The following is a 22,258-nucleotide window of genomic DNA, read 5'->3' as shown; positions in this document are numbered from 1 at the left end:
TTTATGATATTTTAAAATTCATCATTGATCTATGAATCTACAAAGTCATAATGCATAAGGCATGAATAATGACTATTCATCTGCACTAGTTGAAAAACTGGGTTTTTCTATAATATTTGAAGTTCCAAATTGCAAATTTGACCTCACTTGCTATGGCACTCAGAACAATGTAGTAGACGCCAGGTGAGGGGGTGAGAGACTCTCTATTATGTAACACACCCAAGACAAGGACCTCAGTTGATGGTGGAGTGTTCTGAAAAAGTTCTAGTATGGTTAAGGAGATACCACCCTCTCTCATCTCCCTGCTGGGGAATACGCATGATATTGTCTGGCTGACTTCAACAGTAAGCCTCCTAATGTTTAGGAAGCACTCTCGGTTATGCCAGGAGACGAAATCTAGAATGCATATTACCTTGAGCTATTAAGAAAGGAAAATGTTCAATAAATAATTTGAGGCCTGAGAGCAGAGGGTAGGAAACCGTTCCATGGCTCATTCTCACTCAGAACATGGAGAAGATACATATATTTTTTTCAAGTTTTGATAGCTTTTTTTTTGCCTCCTAAAAAGAAGAACATGATCTTGCAGAATTCAAACTGAATTGCAAATCCACTGAATTGCTCTTTATCGAATTTTAAAAATGAATGATCATCTTTCTTATAGACTGATATCAAGTATAATGAAATCAAAAACTCTTGTTTTCTGAAACCTATATAATTTTAAAAGACTATTGATAGATTTTTCTTTATAAAGGCTTGAGAAGTAGTACTTTTGTCTTGGCACTAATTTAATTTTAATAATTCTTAAGCCGAATTTCAATCATCAGTGGTGGGAAAAGCGATTCAGGCGTTCATGCGTTTGACTCAGAAGTGAGAAAAAAAAAGTTGGGGAAAGTCCTCAACAAAAATAATCTATTTTTCATGAGACTTAAACACCCACACAAAAATGGGTGATTTAACTATTCAAACATCTGAGTGTCATGTGGGCTAACTGAGGCGCCTTAAATTTTCTTTGCCTTTCTAACCCATACAGTATAATGAATTGTTAAAACACTTGTCAAGCTTGTTCTTTTGCAAAATGTACTTTTAAGTTTGTATTATACTCTGAAAACTCAGGCCTAAAATAACACTTGTTATGTCTTAATTCCTGTAATGGTCATGACCTAACATTTCAGCAAACTATTGTTGTTTGACCTGTGCAATCAGTTGGCTTGAAGGAAGCTGTAGAAGGCTTTCAGTATCAATTCAAACAAGGTTGTGGAAGGGACAGAATAAATAACTAACCAGGAATGCTATTGTTGTTGTTCAGTCACTAAGTTGTGTTCAATTCTTTGCAACCCCAAGGACTGCAGCATGCCAGGCTCCTCTGTTCTCTACTATCTCCCAGAGTTTGCTTAGATTCATGTCCATGGAGTTGGTAATACTATATAATCTCTGCTGCCTTCTCCTTTTGCCTTCAATCTTTCCAGCATCAAGGTCTTTTCCAGTGAGTCTGCTCTTTGCATCAGATAGCCAAAGTATTGGAGCATCAGCTTCAGCATTAGTCCTTCCAATGAGTATTCAGGGTTGATTTCCTTTAGGATTGACTGGTTTGGTCTCCTGGCTGTCCAAGGGACTCTCAAGAGTCTTCTCCAACACCACAGTTCAAAAGCATCAATTCTTCTGTGCTCAGCTTTCTTTATAGCCCAACTCTCACATCCATACATGACTACTAGAAAAACCGTAGCTTTGACCATACAGATCTTTGTCAGCAGAATGATATCTCTGCTTTCTATCTCTGCTTTTCTGTCTAGGTTTGTCGTGTCTTTGCTCCTATCAAGGACAAGTGTCTTTTAATTTCATGGCTTGCAGTCACCATCCATAGTGATTCTGGAGCCCAAGAAAATAAAACCTGTTGCTGCTTCCACTTTTCCCCCTTCTGTTTGCCATGAAGTGATGGGAACACATGTCATCAAACCAACTTTTTCACTCTCCTCTTGCACCCTCATCAGGAGGCTCTTCAGTTTGTCTTCCCTTTTTGCCATTAGAGTGGTAACATTTGTGTATCTGAGGCTGTTGATATTTCTCCCCACAATCTTGATTCCAGCTTGTGATTCATCCAGCCCAGCATTTTGCATGATGTACTCTTCATAGAAGTTAAATAAGCAGGGTGACAATGTACAGCCTCGACATACTCCTTTCCCAATTTTGAATCAGTCAGTTGTTCCATGTCCGGTTCAAACTGTTGCTTCTTGACCTGCATACAGGATTATCAGGAGACAGGTAAGGTGGTGTGGTACTCCTGTCTCTTTAAGAATTTTCCACAGTTTGTTGTGATCTACACAGTCAAAGGCTTTAGCATAACCAAGGAAGCAGAAGTAGATATTTTTCTGAAATTCTCTTGCTTTCTCTATGAATGTTGGTAATTTGATCTCTGGGTCCTGTGCTCTTTCTAAACCCAGCTGTACATCTGGAAGTTCTTGGTTCACGTACTGCTGAAGCCTAGCTTGACGAATTTTGAGCATAACCTTGCTAGTGTGTGAAATGAGCACCATCGGGAAGGTTCTTTATTTCACAAGGAGTTGCTTGGTATTCTGTAATGATGGTCCTATAGGCAACGCTTTCTTTCCTTTAATAAATGAACCAGTCCTTAGGTAATGAGCCTTTGGTTGTTCAGTATTTCCTGTCTTGTCAGTTACTAAGCCTCCCATGAGCATTTTGAAAGATGAGCAGAAATGATGTTCCTGCCATAAGATTATGACAGGCAGTTTTTTCCCCAAAATGAGAACCGAATGCAGTTCATTGGTAAGTTAAATAAAAGGTCAGAAATCATTAAGCAAAGATGATGATGATTCACCCAGTTGAATAAAAATGCCCCAGGAACCTTTCCTGATGCTTTGTTCAATGCTGTAAGGTAGGGATCTTAATCTTGGCTGAAAATTTGAAATATCTGGGAAGACTTTGAAACTTCCAATTCCCTGGTCATAGCCCAGATAAGTTAAATCAGAATCTCTAGAGGTGGGACCAGGCTTTAGTACTGTTTTAAGGCAGGGTTTCTCAAAGTTCACAGTTAACACCAAGGGAAAGATCGCTTATTAAAATGCTGGTTCTGATTCAGTAGGGAGGTTGAGGGTAGGTCCTGAGGATCCTCATTTCTATCAAGCTCCCAGGTGACGTTGCTGCTGCTGGCTGCTGGACCACATACTGGGTAGCAATGGTCTAAGGCCCAGGTTCCTCACACCTTAGCATGACCAAAAGATATTTTAAGACTGATTATATAGACTCTAATGAACTCATCCCCAGAGGTTCTGAAGTCACTGGTTTGGGCCCCAGGGACTAGCATGCATTAAAACCTACCCACATGATTCTACTGTGTGGGCAGGATTAAGAACCTCTGCTCTGTAAAAAATATCTGCATGACAGGCCAATAAGAGATCATGGACGCATGTTGTTTGCAGAACAAATTTGGCAAGTGGGAAGAGACATGCCCTATGATACAAGCAAAACATGAGGAAGGCTGTCAGTAATGCAAGCTGAGTCTTCCCAGAGTCCCCTGATATGCATATATTTTCTGAAATGCTGTTAATCCAGGACATGGAGTATAAGCCGGAGCACTGGGGCTAATTCTCTTGGTTAGGTTGGGATCAGCTAACCCCGCTGGGTCTCACATGCCAAAATGTAATTCTGTAATTGCTGTACCTTCCCTACTCCTTCTCTGCTACTCCATGCTTCCTCTCCTTTCACCCAACCTTATACCTCTCTGCTCCCTCCCCAACCTTTACGCTATTCTCGCTGGAGTGGGTCTGCGGTTAACAGACTCTCCCATGTGTTCCATGTCTGCACAGAACATTCTCTCCATCTTCTTGCCCTTCCTGGAGGCTGGCTCAACCCTGAAGATCCTGTCCTCCCCAACTGCCCCTCCACCCTGGATGAGAATCTCTGCTGCTTGGACAATCATCCTCCGTCCACACGCCCCTCCCCTCACTGTCCCTGCCAAGTACCCACTGGTCCCCATTCACGGAGCCTCCTGCCGCCTTCTGGGTCTCTTCAGTATCCCACTCAGCATCTTGACGTCTCAGTTCCAAAGACCTGGTCCTCAACTCCACCCCTTTTCTTTGCTTCTTCCCCTATTTAGAGCAGACCCATCTTTTTCATCACTCACCCAGCAGAACTCCACTGCTAAACAAGTCCAGGTGTCCTTCTTCTTAAACCCATTCCAGGCTGCTGAGCAAAACTGAGACCAGCACACAATTGCCACCATGGTTTAGCCACCACTAGCCTTGATGGGATTGTCAAAGCCATCTAGCAATCCCTTCCTCCTTAGCCCTCTTTCTTGAACTTCTGCTACTCTTCTTAAATCTCTCCTCTAACACCCTGCTCCTGAGATCACTTTGCCTCCTCAAAGGGAAGAATAGAAAGCATCAGATGGAAATTCTCTTAACTTCTTGCCACCATACCAGCAAACTCATTGGCATCTACGCTCATTCCTTCCTTGTTACCTTGTTATAGCGGGTGGGGTGTCCCTCCTCCCACATGGAGTGCATCCCTCCACTTGGGGAACCACTCCTTCTGCTTCTTTCACTCCCCCCCTTGTGGTATCTTTGTTGTCTCTCTCTCTCCTGGCTTCTTCCCACCAGTATTTGAATAGGCTCAAGCTTGTCCTGCCATTAAAAGAAGAAAGAAAATGTTTTCTTCTTACAACTGCTCCTCCAACTCCCTTCTTCTCTTCCAAGTCCAATTTCTCGAGGGAATTTTCCATGTTCTCCACCCTCACTCTCTGTCTCCCCATTTTCTGGTCTCTCACTCACCCTGAAATCTGACTCCTCCACCTCCCCACCCACTCCACTGAGACTTCTCTCGCCCGCAGTCTCCTGGTTGATAAGGCTATCTAGCCATCTGGGGCCCTACCTTACTTGACCTCTGGCAGCATCTGTTACTCCTTCCTCCCATCCCCCCCATCTTCCACCACACTATGCATTCCTGATTTCCCTCTTTCAAGCTGTTAGGATGTGAGGGACTATTTACAAGAGTCAGGGTGATCTGGAGGGTGGGCAGGTACAAGCAAACGGAGCAGAACCCTGGTGAGGGTGGTTTAGTGGGGAGATGGACAGCTGTAGTCCTGGTGAGGTTTACAGAGGATGGAATAGTTCACGGAGACAGTTGGAAGTAAGAATCAGAAGCTAACACTGGGACTTTTGACGAGTCGGTCATAAGTAGAGACAAACAATTGCATCTCTGAGAAGGACTGAGGTCATCAATGAAGAGACCAGGGCCAAGGGCAGAACTTGCCTGAGAAGAGCCCACAAAGTGGGCTCAGAAGTAGCCCTCTGAGAGGTAGGGGGAGAACCAAGGTAGGTGATGGATGGAAGCCAAGGTGTGAAATGAAGCTAGCAGGAGGATTACTAGACCTGGTGGCCTTGGAGAGAGCAGTTTCAGTGTGGTGATGAAGCCAGCCAAACGACAAGGAACTAGAGGGTGGGTAAGGACCACGGGCAGAGACTAAAATCATAAGGGATGTGGTTGAGGCTGAAGCCAGGGCATCAAGCCCCTCCCCACCAAAGGTGAGAAGAATGGGCTTTTATTCACTTGGAGGTGTTTCTACGGTGTCCACAGTCCTTCTCTGGTTCTGGGATTCAGGGTCACGGCAGTGAGTGCTATCACCCAGATTGAGGTCTGAAACCCTGACAACCCTTCACCCAGATTTCCTCAGATATTAGGGGTACCTCTGGGGCGCACTTGGGATTGTTATAAGATTAGAAAAAATCCCCAGTCCCTTCCAATCCTAAGGTTCTATTAATAACCCTCTGTACTCTTCTGCCCAACAGACATCAAGCTTTTATGACTGTCTTCAAGATAAGCATTCAGAAATTGCTGGCAGCTGCTAATGTTGCCCTAAAAACAAATACACAGGACTTCCCTGGACAGTGGATAGGAGTCCGCCTGCCAACACAGGGGGCACAGGTTTGATCTCTGGTCCAGGAAGATTCCATGGGCTGTGGGCAACTAATGCCCATGGACCACAAGGACTGAAGCCCAAGCGCCTAGAGCCTGTGCTCTGCAAAAAGAGAGGCCACTGCAATGACAAACCTGTGCTCTGCAATGAGAGAGGCCACCGCAGTGACAAGCCTGTGCACCACAATGAGGAGTAGCCCCCATCCACCACGACTAGAGAAAACCCACACGCAGCAACGAAGACCCAGCACGACCAAAAATAAATAAATACGTTATTTTTTGTAAAAAAGAACAAATACTCAGGCAAGAGGTTATCGGTGATTTTTACAGGAACAAAAGATAACAGGACAAAAATTGTCCATCTCCTTGATTCAGTAGACTCCCTTCTAACTGAAAATCTTGATTTGTAGTAGTGAATACTAAATTGTTGCTGATATCTGCTACAACAGACCTGGTGTGGCTTGCCAAGACACTAAAGAACAAAACAGAAAAGCTAGAGCAGTTCGGCATCCAAATGGCATCACGCTGCAGATTGAGTTCAACATTTGGAAAATAACGTCAGTGCAGGTCTCACACCTCTGTGTGAGAGCACGTCCAGCCTCTGCTCCCTTTCATTTGCAGCACCTGTGAGTCACACCAAACTGAACGGCAAAGCGAGGCTATCAATTAAAAGGTTCTGGAAGGCAGGCAATTCCCTTGGATTGATGTCAAGCTCATGTCCACTCATAATCTCTGAGTTTAAACACATCCCTATCTATGACACAGACACACACAAATCAGAATCTAAGTCGTGTGTACATGATGCTGTGAAAAGGTACACTTGTGGGAACAAGAGACCACATAATCCTTCCAGAATGCTGAGCAGCACAGTCTTAAACGATATGCGTGTGTGCGTGCCAGTTACTGCTGGGAAGCCCCAGTGGAGCACAAAGGTTCACCTGAGCCTGAGTTATCCACTTGGAGGCAGTTCCATGCTATGCCCAAAGCTGGGCCATTGAACAAATGTCACAGGGTCAGGGGCACACAGAGCTTGACCACGTTAATAATCAAATCTAATTGCCACCTGATTGAGCTCGTCAGTTGCTACAGAAATGATTGTGAAGGGGGCTGAACACACGAAATTAGTTCCAGGGTGGCTGGCTGACAGCCTCTTCAATAAGACGAAATATCAGACCACCACACAGTGACAGAACAGTGCTACAAACAGGGTGAGATCAGACACAGACTGCGACCAGGGAGGGGGTGGCAAATGAGGCCCGTCACCTGTCCCTGCAGCATCACTTAGGCCCAAAGGGCGCTCACAGGGGCATGATGGGAAACACACCTCAGACAGTATCAGATGCCAGGTAACATTACAAGAACACAAAACAAATGGTCATAGGTGAAAGAAACATTTTCAAGCTTTCTACAATCTAGGTGATTTTGACTATATATATTTCTGAAAAAACTATGGCATCTTAGCAAACGGCACTGTGTTTTACTTAAACCGTGGTTTCTTAAAAACAATTTACTTAGAGACTTCCCTAGCGGTCCAGCGGCTAAGACTTCGCCTTTCAATGCGGGGTGTGTTTGTCTGATCCCTGGTCCGGGAGCTATGATCTCACATGTCTTTCAACCAAAAAGCCAATACATGAAATGGAAGCAATATTGTAACAAATTCAATAAAGACTTTCAAAATGTTCCACATCAAAAGAAAAATCTTCCCAGTGCACCAGCCCCAAGCATCCAGTATCGTGCATCGAACCTGGACTGGCGACTCGTTTCATATATGATATTATACATATTTCAATGCCGGATGGTATGGGGAGGGAGGAGGGAGGAGGGTTCAGGATGGGGAACACATGTATGCCTGTGGCGGATTCATTTCAATATATGGCAGAACCAATACAATATTGTAAAGTTTAAAAATAACATAAAATTAAAAAAAAAAGAAAAATCTTAAAAAAATAGCCCTTGAAAAATAATTTACTTAAATCTTTTGGGACAAAAAATTATTTCATGGAAGGGGACTGGGTTAGACGATATAAAACCCAGAAGTTACACCATGTCGAGAAATCAGTCACCGAGGTCAGATAGTGACCAGAGAAGCTTCCACCTGGAGAGGACTTTATCTGCTTGCATGCTGCCTGTGAACATGCATGGGGTTGCTGCAACCTCTCTGATTCGGCCAGGTAAGACGGAACTGCAAGTGATTTGTCTCCCATGTCAAGTAAGGGCAAAGGAAGCAGAGAAATGATTGGTAGGTAGGGAAATCTAACTTCCATTCTTCTGTGCTACAAACAGAAAGCAAGGGTGTGTAAGGTAGGATGTTTGAATAGGTGCAAGACTTTCGGAGACACGGAGAGCCATGAGAGAAGGAATCCAAGTTCAGTTTAAAAACAGAAATGAAGGTATTTGGCTGGCGACCGCGTCGCACCCTCTGACGCGCATGTCGCGTCATTTCCGCCCCCTCACGGGAGGCGGCGAAAAAAAAAAAAAAAAAACAGAAATGAAGAGAAAAAAAAAAAAAATAGAAAGGATCAGTGTTATTAACAAGGCAAATAAGAAAACTGATTTGTATTTATATTTCTTTAAATGTTGCTCTAGTTTGTAATACTTCTTAATAAATAGTAACAAACATTAGTTTATATTAATACTTTGCTATTGAAAGTTACATTTCTAATGGAAAAAAGCAATTGCTCAAAGAGACTGTGCTGTGATATACGATTTACCCATCTATGTCTATGGAAAGCCATGAATACATCAACCCCACTCCCTTGGCTTCTAAATGTTAAAAATATACTTAACGATCTCACCTTTTTTTTTTTTCCTAATCACTGATTTGAAGTCTGCCAGCACACCTGCCCACCTGGATGTCCCTCCTGCACAAGCTGACGTGTCCAGGGCTCCCTGCTCATCCTCCCAAGTGGCCCCTCTCCTAAGGCTCCTGGTCTTGTGCTTAGCCTTCAGCCTCAGCCACTGCTACTTCCTACCCTCTCAAAGAACCCCATTTAATCAGTCCATCAGATCTGCCTCCTCCTCTGCACCTGGTCAAGGTCTCAGGCTGTCTGCCTTGGACCTGATAAGAGTGTCATTGCTATGGATAGCCTTCTTTCAGTCTACACTCTACCTTCACCTCATTTTTGGTGACTTTATGCTGCCTTTATGATGCAGCTCAAACTCGCCTGGAAGACCTCACCCCCCGACACCCCTGCTCCTGCTTCCTGAGCTCAGGCCACACGAGTCTTCTCTCCCTGGACATGCCTTGTCTCTGCTCAGGTCTCTGTCTGGGATGCTCTTACCAGCCTCTGCCTCTGTGAACCCCACTCTTCCAGGGTTGAGCTGACCCCGGGTACAGCTCTTCTCAAGCCCGGCCTCGGGGAAGGTACCTCTCTGTCCTCTGTGCCTGCGCGGCACTTGGTTCTACGCAGGTGGAGCATTTACCACATTCTGTTAAAGTTGCTCATGTTTCTGTCCTACCGACCAGATTATGGGCGCCTTTGGGGCAGGAACTGCATCTCAAATCTCTCTCTATTGAAAGCACCTAGTGGATGGGCTGGCAAATGAAAGATGGTTCAACAATCCTAATCAAGTTAAACGTTATTTCTTTAAGCTCCCAAGCTCGGAATCGCCTGGTGACAGCTTACTCAAATTGAGGGCTGGTATAGAGGAAAGAGACTTGTAAGTAGACACAAGAATCTGAAAACCATAATAAAAATTTTTTTCCTCCCCAAATTCAATGGGAATTCTGGGAGAAAAACAGATAAGTGAAATATTGGGGCTGTTCTTCACAAATCTAAAGTCTACTGACATAATAATGTGCCATGTATTGGGTTGGCCAAAAAGTTCATTTGGGTTTTTTCATAAGATGGTACAGAAAAACCTGAATAAACTTTTTGGCCAACCCAATATAATTTGCTAAGTTCCTAAAAACCAACATGATCAATGTTTTAAATTTAGAAAATGTTAAGGCACTTGAAAATTCATGAACTGAATGAATGCATGTACACAGAGAACAAATAAATGTCTACTATTTATTAAGTATTATACAGGGAGGCCTGGCATGCTGCGATTCATGGGGTCACAAAGAGTTGGACATGACTGAGCGACTGAACTGAACTGAACTGATACAAAGAAAAACATACAACTCATAAGTATAAAGCTTGATAAATTTTCACCAAGGGAATATAGCCCTGTAACCAATATCCAGATCAAGAAGTAGAACATTCCCAGACCCCTTGAACCGCCTTGTGCCCTTTGGCAATCACTGCCCTTTCCCACAAGGGTAACCACTATTCTGACTTTTAAGACCTTGGATCTATTTTACTTATTTTGGTTTCTTGCATAAATGGAATCACACAATATTCATACATCACAAAGAATATGGTATACATTATAATGTGTCCTGTTTGACTTCCTTCATTTAATATTATTTTATGAGATTCAACCATACTGCTGAGAGTAACAATGTGAGTGTTTGCTAAGTTGCTTACGGAGTAACGAGAGTAATCCTAAATTTCTAAGTGTGAACACTTCTTAAATTGTATTACTAATGGGCCTAGAAGGTGCTGAACTGTAAGGAACCCAGTGTCCCTTCATTCTTGCCAAGAGTTACTTGAAAAAACTATCCATGTCATAGTAAGAAAAAAACATTGTTGCATTTCTGAACTTTTATGAACTCTATGAGATCTAGTCTGAAACTTATTCAGTAAATATTTCTATAATGAAGGAATATATGCCATGGGATCACAAAACACTTTTTCAGGGGAGGGGCAAAAAAAACAAGCAAGCAGGGACAGACTCTGGAAGTGCACTGAATAAAACTTTTGCCACATGGTCATTTTAAAAATCAGTCTAATTTTCTGAGCCTTAGGAACATTTTCCTTTGCATATTCTGGTGCTTCATTTTTGTCAGTTTCATAAACATTTAAAAAGTAATGTTTGAACAAAACCTTTTCAGTATTTCACATTGTTCTAACCACCAACTTGCTTGCTTAAGTGGGTGAGAAGAAAAATGGAATTTTGCCCCTATGTTGTGGAAGCAATATGGCAGACAGAACTTCAGACTGAATTTGTAAAACAAATATAGAAGGTTCCTCTGTTGGTCTACACCTCTGAAAGCATAATTCCAGCATGCAGTAAGCTGCGCCTCTATACTGCTCTGTGTAACATACATTTATCACACAGTGCTACCACACAACCACTCACGACGTCCAAGTCCTGTGAACACCTACCTTGGGGATTGAAGAAACCAGTCATCCAGAACACATTGGGCCTCCCTTCAAATATCCAGGTAGAAAACTGAGCGTTTCTTTCCAAAAGTTCAGTAAACCAGAAGCCCAGTGTGGAGGAGTCCCAGGACACTCTTTTCCAGATTTGGGGTATACGGGCGTCATACATGTTGTCCAGAGCATCTCTCAAGTTCTGGAAAAATGACGGAGTTAAAATCTGAGAATAAGAAAATTCAACGGAAGAGGGAAACAGCTACCGAGATGGTCATAGCTTACCTCACTCATAATGATCGTGCCTTCAATGGCCAATTTTAGATCATTCAGGCTACTGCGAAGTATTGAAATGACTTTTTGCATTCTGTCAATTTCTTGTCTGAGAAATATGTTCATTGAATTAAGATGCCCCATCTTTATCAAACGAGCTTTCACCTAACACAAAGCATACAATAATGGAGATGAAAAAAAAATTATCTGCCCCTTCTTTTCCAAGGATCCCTCCTTTCTCTAGTCTCTTTTTCCTCTGGATATATCTCTACAAGCCCAAGTGAACTCTAAAATATCTCTTGCAGAACCAAATTTGCCATTAAATTTCCCATTTTCTGGGCTTCAAAAACTACTGTTCAACTAAAATGATTTTTATTTCCTACTGATCGTACTTAGTTGATAATTGGAAAAATACTTTGAAAAGCTGAGATAAAATTTTAATTTTTTTCCCCTTTCAAATGATTAAGTACTAAAGTGTCAGTTAAATATTCTTTTGCAATTTAACCTTTGTAAGAGTACAGTCTGGAATACTTTTTCTCATAGTGCTTGTAGAATCATTATTAGAAATGTCACAGAAAGTGAATACAGCCGAAATCTTTACAGAACAGTTACCAATAAATATGATTGGCTGCAGTATCCTAACTGTTGTTGCTCTGGCTAGGGTGACTAAAGAGAGCCTTTCATAATCTAATCAATGAAAATATTTGATTTTGTGGAAGGGCCATAAAGCACCTGTCATTTTTTCCTTCTGGTATATAATTTATTGGCCATTTCGAAGAGATCAATATAAAAGCATCTGGTCACAGGAACAATAAAATATAACAATTATTGGGAAATAGGCCAATACATATACACATTTCAATTCAGTGACATATGCCCCAGAAAAGACTGACTACGAATACCGGCAAGAACTCTTGAGAGATCTGAACTTTCTGCGGGCCACAATCAAAGAAATGCCAGAACAGGAGGGATGAGGATAGATACATGGAGTAGGAGGGAATGAGGCACCAGTCCACAGAGTCACCAGAAAGCCAGGGGAACTGCAGCATTCTTGAATGCCCGCTGCCTTCTCTTGAGTCATGGGAGACTAGAGACAGATGGGCTCTAGGCTCATCTGGACCGCCCTCTCTCCTCCTGTCACAGAACAGGTTTTCTGGCATGGGGCCCATGTTTCCTACTCAGCAATGGCCTTCTCTGATTAACTGCAGATGGGCCACTTCTAGTGTGTGAGGGACAAGATGGGAACAGTGATGTGAAACAGAACACCTGGATGGGACAACCTGCACAGGTTGAGCAAGTGATCTCGAAATCCTAGTCACATATGCCAGCGTGCATGCTCAGTTGCTCCATTGTGTCCAACTCTCTGTGACTCCATGGACTGTAGCCCACCGGGATCCTCTGTCCATGGGACTTTCCAGGCAAGAAAACTGTAGTGGGTTGCCATTTTCTCCTCCAGGGGATCTTCCCGATCCAGGGATCAAACCCGAGTATCCTGCGTCTACTGCATTGGCAGGCAGATTCTTTACCACTGAGCCATCTGGGAAGCCCCCTAAACATGCCAGTGGAGGTCTTTAACCCAGTCTGACATACCAACCTTCAGGTAGTCACCTAAATTCCTGGTTCCAGAACTTACAGCTTTGCAGGCTCCATTGCTCTGTTCTCATCTTGAGCCCTTCAGCCTCCAGCGGCTAAATAGCCCATATATCATCCTGCTTAGATCATGACTGCGTCGTGGAAATTAACATTTTAAGGAAAAAGGAAATTATGGAAACACTTTTGCAACCAACACAAGTGAGAAATCAGGCCCAGGTGTTGGCTTCCGCATGAAATCAATAGTCCCAGTAGCTTTGATATGCTAACAGCCCCAACAAATCACCTTGCGCGACACTTACAGACACGTGCTTAATGTGTCTTAAAACTTAGATTCTAGAAAATCTAAAATCAGAACTGATTTTACTTTCCGTATCATTATTGCTTCAGCTTAAAATTGCCTTTTTATTAATAAGTAAAATATTTGCTGTATTCTTACATAGAATTTTTATGTTTCTGAAACCAGTTAGTCTTTTCTACAGTAGTATGTTTTTAAGTCAATACTGTAATTATGTTTCAATTAACTAAATGTACCTTACAGCCACATTTTTAAGAACACATCTCTTCTATAAAAGGACACTAAAAAGTAAGTAATCCTGGAAGAGGAGGCTGCTTTAGATGTCTCTTAGTACCAACTCCCTCCTATCTAATAATACATTTAGGGACACCCCTCCCACTCAGATTCTGCTGGGGGTGATGACAGAACAGAGATCTTGGTGAAGTAGTCCTGACTAACCCCAAGCAGCTCAAATTATCCCAAGGTCTTGAAACTCTCCTCTGGTAATACAAACCTGCAGTCTAGTCACAGAGAGTGCATTTTATCTTACTTTCACATGCCAGAGGGAGGTGGGAGGGGGGTTCAGGATGGGGAACACATGTACACTCGTGGTGGATTCATGTCAATGTATGGCAAAACCAAAACAATATTGTAAAGTAATTAGCCTCCAATTAAAATAAATAAATTTATATTTAAAAAAATAAAAAATTAAAATCTTTGAAGACAGGTGTTATGCCTCATCTGTCTTCTGATCGTTTGCAATGGACCACACAAAGTATGGACTTATAATACTTATCCACTTAAAAACATTTTTCTCCCCTGACTATAAACATCTCTATGTGAAGTCACTGATTTCAGTATCTTAGCCAAATTCTTGGTACCCATCTACACATCAGAAGCAAAAATTGTTTTAAGAAACAAGAAAATGTTTTTTTATTGCTGGGGGCACTGAATGCAGGAGGGAGAGCGGTAGCCCAGGCAGCCACATCTCCCAGACTCAGGGATGCCGGACAGGGGAGACACCGGACCAGAGAAATACCTCCATGAGGGCATCAGCCTCTCACTTTTTGGTTGAAAAGCTAAAATTGCCTCAGTCCAGTCTTGGATTCATGTGAAGCTCGCCATCAGTAGTGAGGGGTGGAGCTGAGAACAGGAAAGAGGAGGCCCTGGATGGCCTGACTATCTTCTTGCTTGAAGAAGGAGGATGTCTTACAGGACTTCCAGACTGCCCAGAAATTTTACCACAGTTAAAGATTTATTAAGATCAGCAGTTCTCAAAGTGTGGTCTGGGACCCCTAAGGCTCCTGAGCTCCTTTTAGGAGGTCCATGAAGTTAATTTTTTTTCGTAGTGATTCTAACACATCATTTGACCTTTTACTCGCCTTCCTTCACTGAGGAGTGTCTAAAGGCTGCATGACCTGACCTGTGCTGTCACAGCAGACAGGATGTACCAGCAGATACAAGGGTCCAGCTGTCTTCTAGTAAACCAGACATTAAAGAGATGTACAAAACCCTCACTTTCTCTTTGAATGGTTTTGTTTTGGAAAGTACATTTATTTTTAAAATATAAATGTTACGCTACCATGTGATGGGTTTATTAACGTTATTTCACAATAAATTAATATTTTTTTCATTTTAGTTTACATTTATAATATATTAAATATCAGTCATTATGAACCACATATGGACTTCCCTGATGGCTCAAGCAGTAAAGAATCTTCCTGCAATGCAGGAGACACGGGTTTGATCCCTGGGTCAGGAAGATCCCCTGGAGAAGGAAATGGCAACCCATTCCAGTATTCTTTCCCAGAGAATCCTATGAACAGAGGAACCTGGAGGGCCACAGTCCTTGGGGTCACAAAGAATTGGACATGACTGAGCACTCATACACATAATCCATAAAAGTAAGAGCTGTTTGGGGTCCAAGTAAAGTAAAGTGGTCTTGAGATTAAAAAAATTTTTTTTTGAGAAAAACCAATGTTTATTAACAAGCAAACATCTGCGAGGTTCGAGAAGTAGAAAATTATTGCCATCCAAACTGGAGAGTGAGTTCATGTAAATGGCTTGCTTTCCTGTTACCTGGCTGAAAGGACAGGGAGAATGAAACATATGGAGGGCAAGAGAGAGAAGCAAGGGCTCAATTTAAATCATGGGACAAAGCAGGCTTGAGTAAGACAGACAGGGAGAATCTCAACCCAGAGGGTTAAAAAACCCAAAGACAGAGGAACCCAAAGATGGGCAAAGGGTACAGAAGAGAAAATTGAGAAGGAAAATGAAATAGAAGAGTACAGATTGTAATTTTGCAAGAGGCTTGAGCAAGAGTAAGCAAGAGAAAACCACAAAGTGAAAAAGGATTGAGCAGGGAGAGGAAGCGACTGAAATGTACTGTCGGAGGACTGTGCTTAGCCTTGTGGAACCCAATGACAGCCCTGCGTGCCTGGGGAAAGGAGAGCTCACCTCATGGGGAACGTAATCAGGAGGCAGCTTGCTCAGCATGTCTTCAGATAACCTGTAAACAATGGCTTCCCGGGTCTCTCCCACGCCGCCTCCACTCTCTTTGGGCTGAATGTTGGTAATTGTTTCAAGCACAGCAGAAGCGGTGTTACTCTGGTAACTGACAAAAAGAACTGAACTGTTCAGAATGCAGCAGGAAAATGCACCTTCAGAGATAATTATCAACGCTAAAATGAAACGATGAATCAAATTCAGCCAAAAAAAAAAAAGGAAGAAAAAAAAAGGAAACTTTTACCATCGATCTATGGGAATGAAAAAACTTGAGATCCGCTCTACTTCCTCCTATTAGGACATCAAGAACATCACAGAAATGAAAGTTCTTCATCTTCAGGGAAAAAGATTCCATGAATGCCTTTAACAAGCCAAAGCAGTGCTAGCCAGCCTTGCTTGTACTAACCTAAACCCCTTCAAGCTGAACAAGGAGCCCACCTCCTTTTACTCTCCCCTGTTTATGGACTGGTCCTAAGCATCCTCCATTAAACGGCAATCTTTTAGCATGAAGAGCACTGGTCATAATTCTTCTCTGAATTATAAATTATTAAATTTCTTGGGTCTTTTCTGTTTTGTCTTCTCACTTTTCCACTTGTTTTATGATTCCCAAAGTGATGTCTAGGCAGCACTTGTCTATATGCAGCTACTTATCCTTAAAATTCATATATTCAATAAAGATTTACTGTGTACCCGGCATTGAGTTAGGTATTAGGAGACGGTGGTGAACAGTTCTTTTTCTCTAGGAGAGAAGGGGGACATCAGTCAATATTATCGTAATAAGTGCTGTGCAGAAAAAGAACAGGATGGTTTAAGATCATATAGCTTCTCTCTCTCTCATTCTCACTCTCTAGCTCCTTTTGGGGAGACTGACCAGATGCTCTGAGGTGCACAAACTTAGTTTTTGTCCCAAGGTTGCTGAGTCGACCAGCAGTCTAAACACACAGATATGGTGTGTGTGTGTATGTGTGTACAGCAATTTACAGCAAAAGATCAGGGAAGTTTTCTCTTAAAATGTCATATAGGGAATTCCCTGACGGTTCAGTGGTTAAGAATCCACCTTGCAATGCAGGGGACACGGGTTTGATGCCCAGTCAGGGAACTAAGATCCCACATACTGCGGGGCAGCTAAGTCCATGAGGGTCACAACTACTGAGCCCATGCACTCTGGAGCCTGCACAACACAACTAGAGAGACATCCTTGTACTATAAGGAAGAGCCTGCTTCAGTGAAGGCTCTAAGACCCAACACAGCCAAAAGTAAACAAATATATATATATATATATATATTTTTTAATGTAAAACTGCCTTATTTTAAAAAAGGTCATATGTAAGTTGAGACCTGAAGAATAAACAGATCAGCCAGACAAAATAGGGTGGAAGTGGGAGGCAAGAGAGGACATTCAGATAAGAGGTAAGGCCTGGAGGTGAGAAGGACTTCCCTGCATTTGAGTAACAGAGACAAGTCCAGTGAGGCTGGAGCTAGAAGGAGAGGTAAGGATGGATATAAGGCAAGGACCAGACCATGCATGGTCATGTGGGCTGTTTGAAGAATTTGACATTATCCTACAGGCAACAGGCAACCACAGAAGACTTCCTCGGCAGAGGTGTGGCAGGACCAGATTTAAATTTTTCTGTCTTTCTTGAACTCCTAATTTACCATCTATAAACGTCCCACAATTAAACTGTTTTGAGTTACCGTTTTGTTTTGCTTGTAAATTTTGTCTCTTGTCCAGATGCAAACCACATTTACATTTCCTTACAAAAGAGGTTAGAGGCAAATTTAAAAGGAATCCAACAAATGGTTAAGATTAGTGATTTGTTTTTCTGTTATATTTCCTTAAATAAACCTTGTAATATGGCTATATGTACAAAAATTTTTAATGTGCATATCTTTTAACCCATCAAGTCTACATATAAGAATTCATCCTCAAGAGAGAACCAGACATTTTAATTTCTGACAGTATAGTGCGACTCTCACCCTGAACAACTCCAACGAAAATAGCTAAAAATGCTGGATAAGACATGAAAAACATTACTGAACTGGCAAGAAACTAAGAAATGCTCAGGATCAAATGAAATATAGAATGAAAGCTGGAATCAAGAAAGATAAGCCAAATTTTACCCTGGGGGCATCAACCAAACCCTGGTGTTCTCAAGTGTCCGTTGGGATGGTGCAATGAGAAAGGAGGTAAGCCCTATGCCCAAGGAAGAAAGCCTAATAGGAAACTTCTATGTACATTTGGGACTTCACAGGGCTAATCACTCAGTGTTAGGGTTAACTAGAAATAACCTGCCTATCAGAAGGGGATGGTAGGTAAACTGGTCTAGCTTAGAGGGAAAAAAATCTTTCCTAAGAATTCTTAATTTGTGACAGTAATTAACATTCATTCATACTACTTGTGTGATTTGAAAAACCTCAAGCCAAAAATTTATTTTAAGATGGCCCCAGGAAACCTCGGGTGGTACCTGGTAGATGCAAACAGAAATCTTTTCTGGAACAATATGCCTTCGAACCAAGTCTCAAAAAATCCAACAGTTAATTTCCAGTAAACATGAGCCAAGAGCCAACTAAACAAAAGGAAGTAGAACTACACCTGCAAAAATCTCAGATAGTGAATTTTCAGATGCAATTATAAAATGTTTTCATTGTATTGAAAAACAAAAAACATGATTGAAAATATAATATAGGAAACAAGTATAAACAGTATTTCGAAAAAGAGCCAAATAGAACTTGAAAATTAAAGCTTGCATTAGTTTATTCTATTGCTCCTGTAACAAATTATCATAAAATAAGTGACCTAAAAACAATACAAATGTATTATTTCACAGTTCTATAGTTAATAAGTCTGATACAGGTCTCACTGGGCTAAAATTAAGGTGAGCAGACTGGGTTCCTTTCTGTTGGCTAGGGGGAAAGATCCATTTCCTTGCTCATTTGAGTTTTTTACAGAATTCACTTTTTTGCAGTTGTAGAACCATTGCCCCTAATTCCATATCAGCTATAAGGACTCTTCCTAGCTTCTAGGGTCCATCTGTATTTCTTGGTTCATGACCTCCTTCCTACACCTTAAAAGTCAGAAATGGCCAGTTGAGTCATTCTCTTTGAATCTTTCTCCCTTGAACAATTTCATCTCTCTGACTCACTCTTCTGCCAAAAAAGCTTATGTGATTAAATTGGGCCCACCTGGATAATTTAGGCTAACATCCCCATCTCAAGGTCCTTAACCTTAATAGCATCTGTAAAGTCGTACTTGTCACATTAGGTAACATATTTACAGCTTTTAAGGATTAGGATGTGGACATCTTTGGGGGAAGTGTCTACCCAGTAACAGTTAATAATGGCTTAAACAGAAGATTAGATGTAGCCAAATAAATAATTAGAAAACAGCAAAACAGGTCTCAAGACATTATCTGGAATCTGCAGAGGGGAAAATAAATGGGAAATATAAAGTTAAGAGGCATATAGGCCAAAGTAGTACATTCTAACATACTTCTACAAAAGTTTGAGAAAGATAGAAGAAGGAGAATTAGAAAGAGATAATAACTGAAGAAATAATGACTGAGAATTGATGAAAGATTTGAATCCTCAAGTTCAGGAAACTCAATGCATCCTAAATAGGAAAAACAAATAAGTAAATAGAAACCCATGTGTAGACATATCAACATAGCACAAAGATAGTGGAGTAGAAGGATGTGCTCTCATCTTCTCCTGAGAGAACTCCAAAATTTCAACTCACTGCTGAACAACCACTGATAGCAGAATGGTGGATCCCACCAAAAAAAATACCCAATGTCCAAGGGCAAAGGAGAAGCCCTGACAAGATGGTAGGAGGGGTAAAATCACATTTAGAATCAAACCCCACACCCGCCAGAGACTCTCGGAGGGCTCAAATAAAACTTTGTGTGCACCGGGACCCAGAGACCCCACAGAGACCGAGCCAGCCCTGCCTTTGAGTGTCTGAGTGTCTCCTGTGGAGTCACAGTCAGCAGTGGCCTGCCGCGGGGACGGGGCCTCTCACTGCAGCAGACCTGGGAGCCACGGCCGGCAGTGTAAGTCCTCTTGGAGGAGGTCGCCATTAGCCCCACCATGGAGCCACTGAGGAGATGACCCCAAAACTGGAGAACAATTATACCAAAGAAGTTTTTGCACTGTTACTAAAGTTCTAGGACCCACAACAGAGTTCCCAAACTGGGGATCCAGCAAAGGGACTGAGAAACCCCAGGGAATTTGACTTTGGAGGCCAGTGGGATTTGATTACAGAACTTCCACAGGACTGGGGAGACAAAGTCTTGGAGGGCACAAACAAAGCCTTGTGCTCACCAGGACCCAGGAGAAAGGAGTAGTGACCCCCCCCAAGAGGCTGAGCCAGACCCGTCTATGAGTGTCCAGGAGTCTCTGGTGTAGGCGTGGATTGACCATGACCTGTTGCAGGGTCAGGGGCACAGTGCTGGCATAAGTCCTTTTGAAGGAGGTCACCATTACTGCCATTACCCCTACCATGGTTTGGCCTCAGGCCAAACAACAGGGAGGGAACACAGCCCCACCCATCAACACAAAATTAGATTAAAGGTTTACTGAGCATAGCCCCGCCCATCAGAATAAGACCCAGATTCTCCCAGAGCCAGTCCTTCCCATCAGGAAGATTCCACAAGCCTCTTATTCTTATCAGTCAGAAGGCAGACAGAGGAAAACTACAGTCACAGAAAACTGGCCAGTTTGATCACATGGATCACAGCCTTATCTAACTTAATGAAACTATGAACAATGCCACCCAAGACAGACGGGTTATGCTGGAGAGTTCTGACAAAACATGGTCCACTGAAGAAGGGAATGCCTTGAGAACTGCATGAATGGTATAAAAAGGCAAAAAGATGACACTGAAAAATGAACTCCGCAGGTCAGTAGGAGCCCAATATGCTACTTGAGAAGAGTGGAGAAATAACTCCAGAAAGAATGAAGAGACAGAGCCAAAGCAAAAAACACGCCCAGTTGTGGATGTGACTGGTGATGAAAGTAAAGCCCAATGCTGTAAAGCACAATATTGCATAGGAATCTGGAATGTTAGGTCCATGAATCAAAGTAAATTAGAAGTGGTCAAACAGGAGATACCAAGAGTGAACATCGACATTTTAGGAATCAGTGAACTAAAATGGACTGGAATGGGCAAATTTAATTCAGATGACCATTATATCTACTACTGTGGGTAAGAATCCCTTAGAAGAAATGGAGTAGCCCTCATAGTCAACAAAAGAGTCTGAAATGCAGTACTTGGGTGCAATCTCAAAAACAACAGAATGATCTCTGTTTGTTTCCAAAGCAAACCATTCAGTATCACAGTAATCCAAGTCTATGCCCCAATCACTAATGCGGAAGAAGCTGAAGTTGAATGGTTTTATGAAGACCTACAAGACCTTCTAGAATTAACACCCAAAAAAGATGTCCTTTTCATCATAGAGGACTAGAATGCAAAAGTAGGAGGTCAAGAGATAACTGGAGTAACAGGCAAGTTTGGCCTTGGATTATGGAATGAAGCAGGGCAAAGGCTAATAGAGTTTTGCCAAGAGAATGTACTGGTCATAGAAAACACCCTCCTCCAACAACACAAGAGACAACTCTACACATGGACATCACCAGATGGTCAACAGCGAAATCAGATTGATTATATTCTTTGCAGCCAAAGATAGAGAAGCTCTATACAGTCAGCAAAAACAAGACCGGGAGCTGACTGTGGCTCACATCATGAATTCCTTACTGCCAAATTCAGACTTAAATTGAAGAACATAGGGAAAACCACTTGACCATTAAGGTATGACCTAAATCAAATCCCTTATGATTATACAGTGGAAGTGACGAATAGATTCAAGAGATCAGATCTGATAGACAGAGTGCCTGAAGAACTATGAACAGAAGTTCATGACATTGTACAGGAGGCAGTGATCAAAATCATCCCCAAGAAAAAGAAATGCAGCAAGGCAAAATAGTTGTCTGAGGAGGCCTTACAAATAGCTGAGGAAAGAAGAGAACCAAAGGCAAAGGAGAAAAGGAAAGATATATCCACCTGAATGAAGAGTTTCAAAGAATAGTAATGAGAGATAAGAAAGCCTTCCTCAGTGATCAATGCAAAGAAATAGAGGAAAACAATAGAATGGGAGAGACTAGCAATCTCTTCAATAAAATTAGAGATAACAAGAGAACATTTTATGCAAAGATGGGAACAATAAAGGACAGAAACGGTATGGACCTAACAGAAGCAGAAGATATTAAGAAGAGATGTCAAGAATACACAGAAGAACTATATAAAAAAGATCTTAATGATCCAGATAACCACGATAGTGTGGTCACTCACCTAGAGCCAGACATCCTGAAATGTGAAGTCAAGTGGGCCTTAGGAAGTATCACTATGAACAAAGCTAGTGGAGGTGATAGAATTCCAGTTGAGCTATTTCAAATCCTAAAAGATGATGCTGTTATATTGCTGCACTCA

General features: G+C 42.0%; 1 protein-coding gene across 1 annotated transcript in view; it reads right to left on the bottom strand.

The window, feature by feature from the left end:
- Positions 1–22,258, bottom strand: part of DNAH8 (dynein axonemal heavy chain 8) — a 317,992-nt gene that overhangs the window by 5,552 nt on the left and 290,182 nt on the right. Inside the window, exons 88-90 of the mRNA XM_086371558.1 lie at positions 15,727–15,883; positions 11,415–11,567; positions 11,142–11,331 (exon numbers count right to left, since the gene is read on the bottom strand). Coding sequence (XP_086227684.1) covers positions 11,142–11,331; positions 11,415–11,567; positions 15,727–15,883 — 500 coding nt within the window. The remainder of the gene's footprint in view (positions 1–11,141; positions 11,332–11,414; positions 11,568–15,726; positions 15,884–22,258) is intronic.

This window comes from Bos grunniens, chromosome 23, assembly GCF_055505025.1.
Source record: "Bos grunniens cultivar Pamir isolate PY7600 chromosome 23, Bosgru_T2T1.0, whole genome shotgun sequence".
Taxonomy (NCBI): Eukaryota; Metazoa; Chordata; class Mammalia; order Artiodactyla; family Bovidae; genus Bos; species Bos grunniens.
Note: the sequence above shows the minus strand (reverse complement) of the source record. Positions and strands in the feature narration are given on the sequence as shown.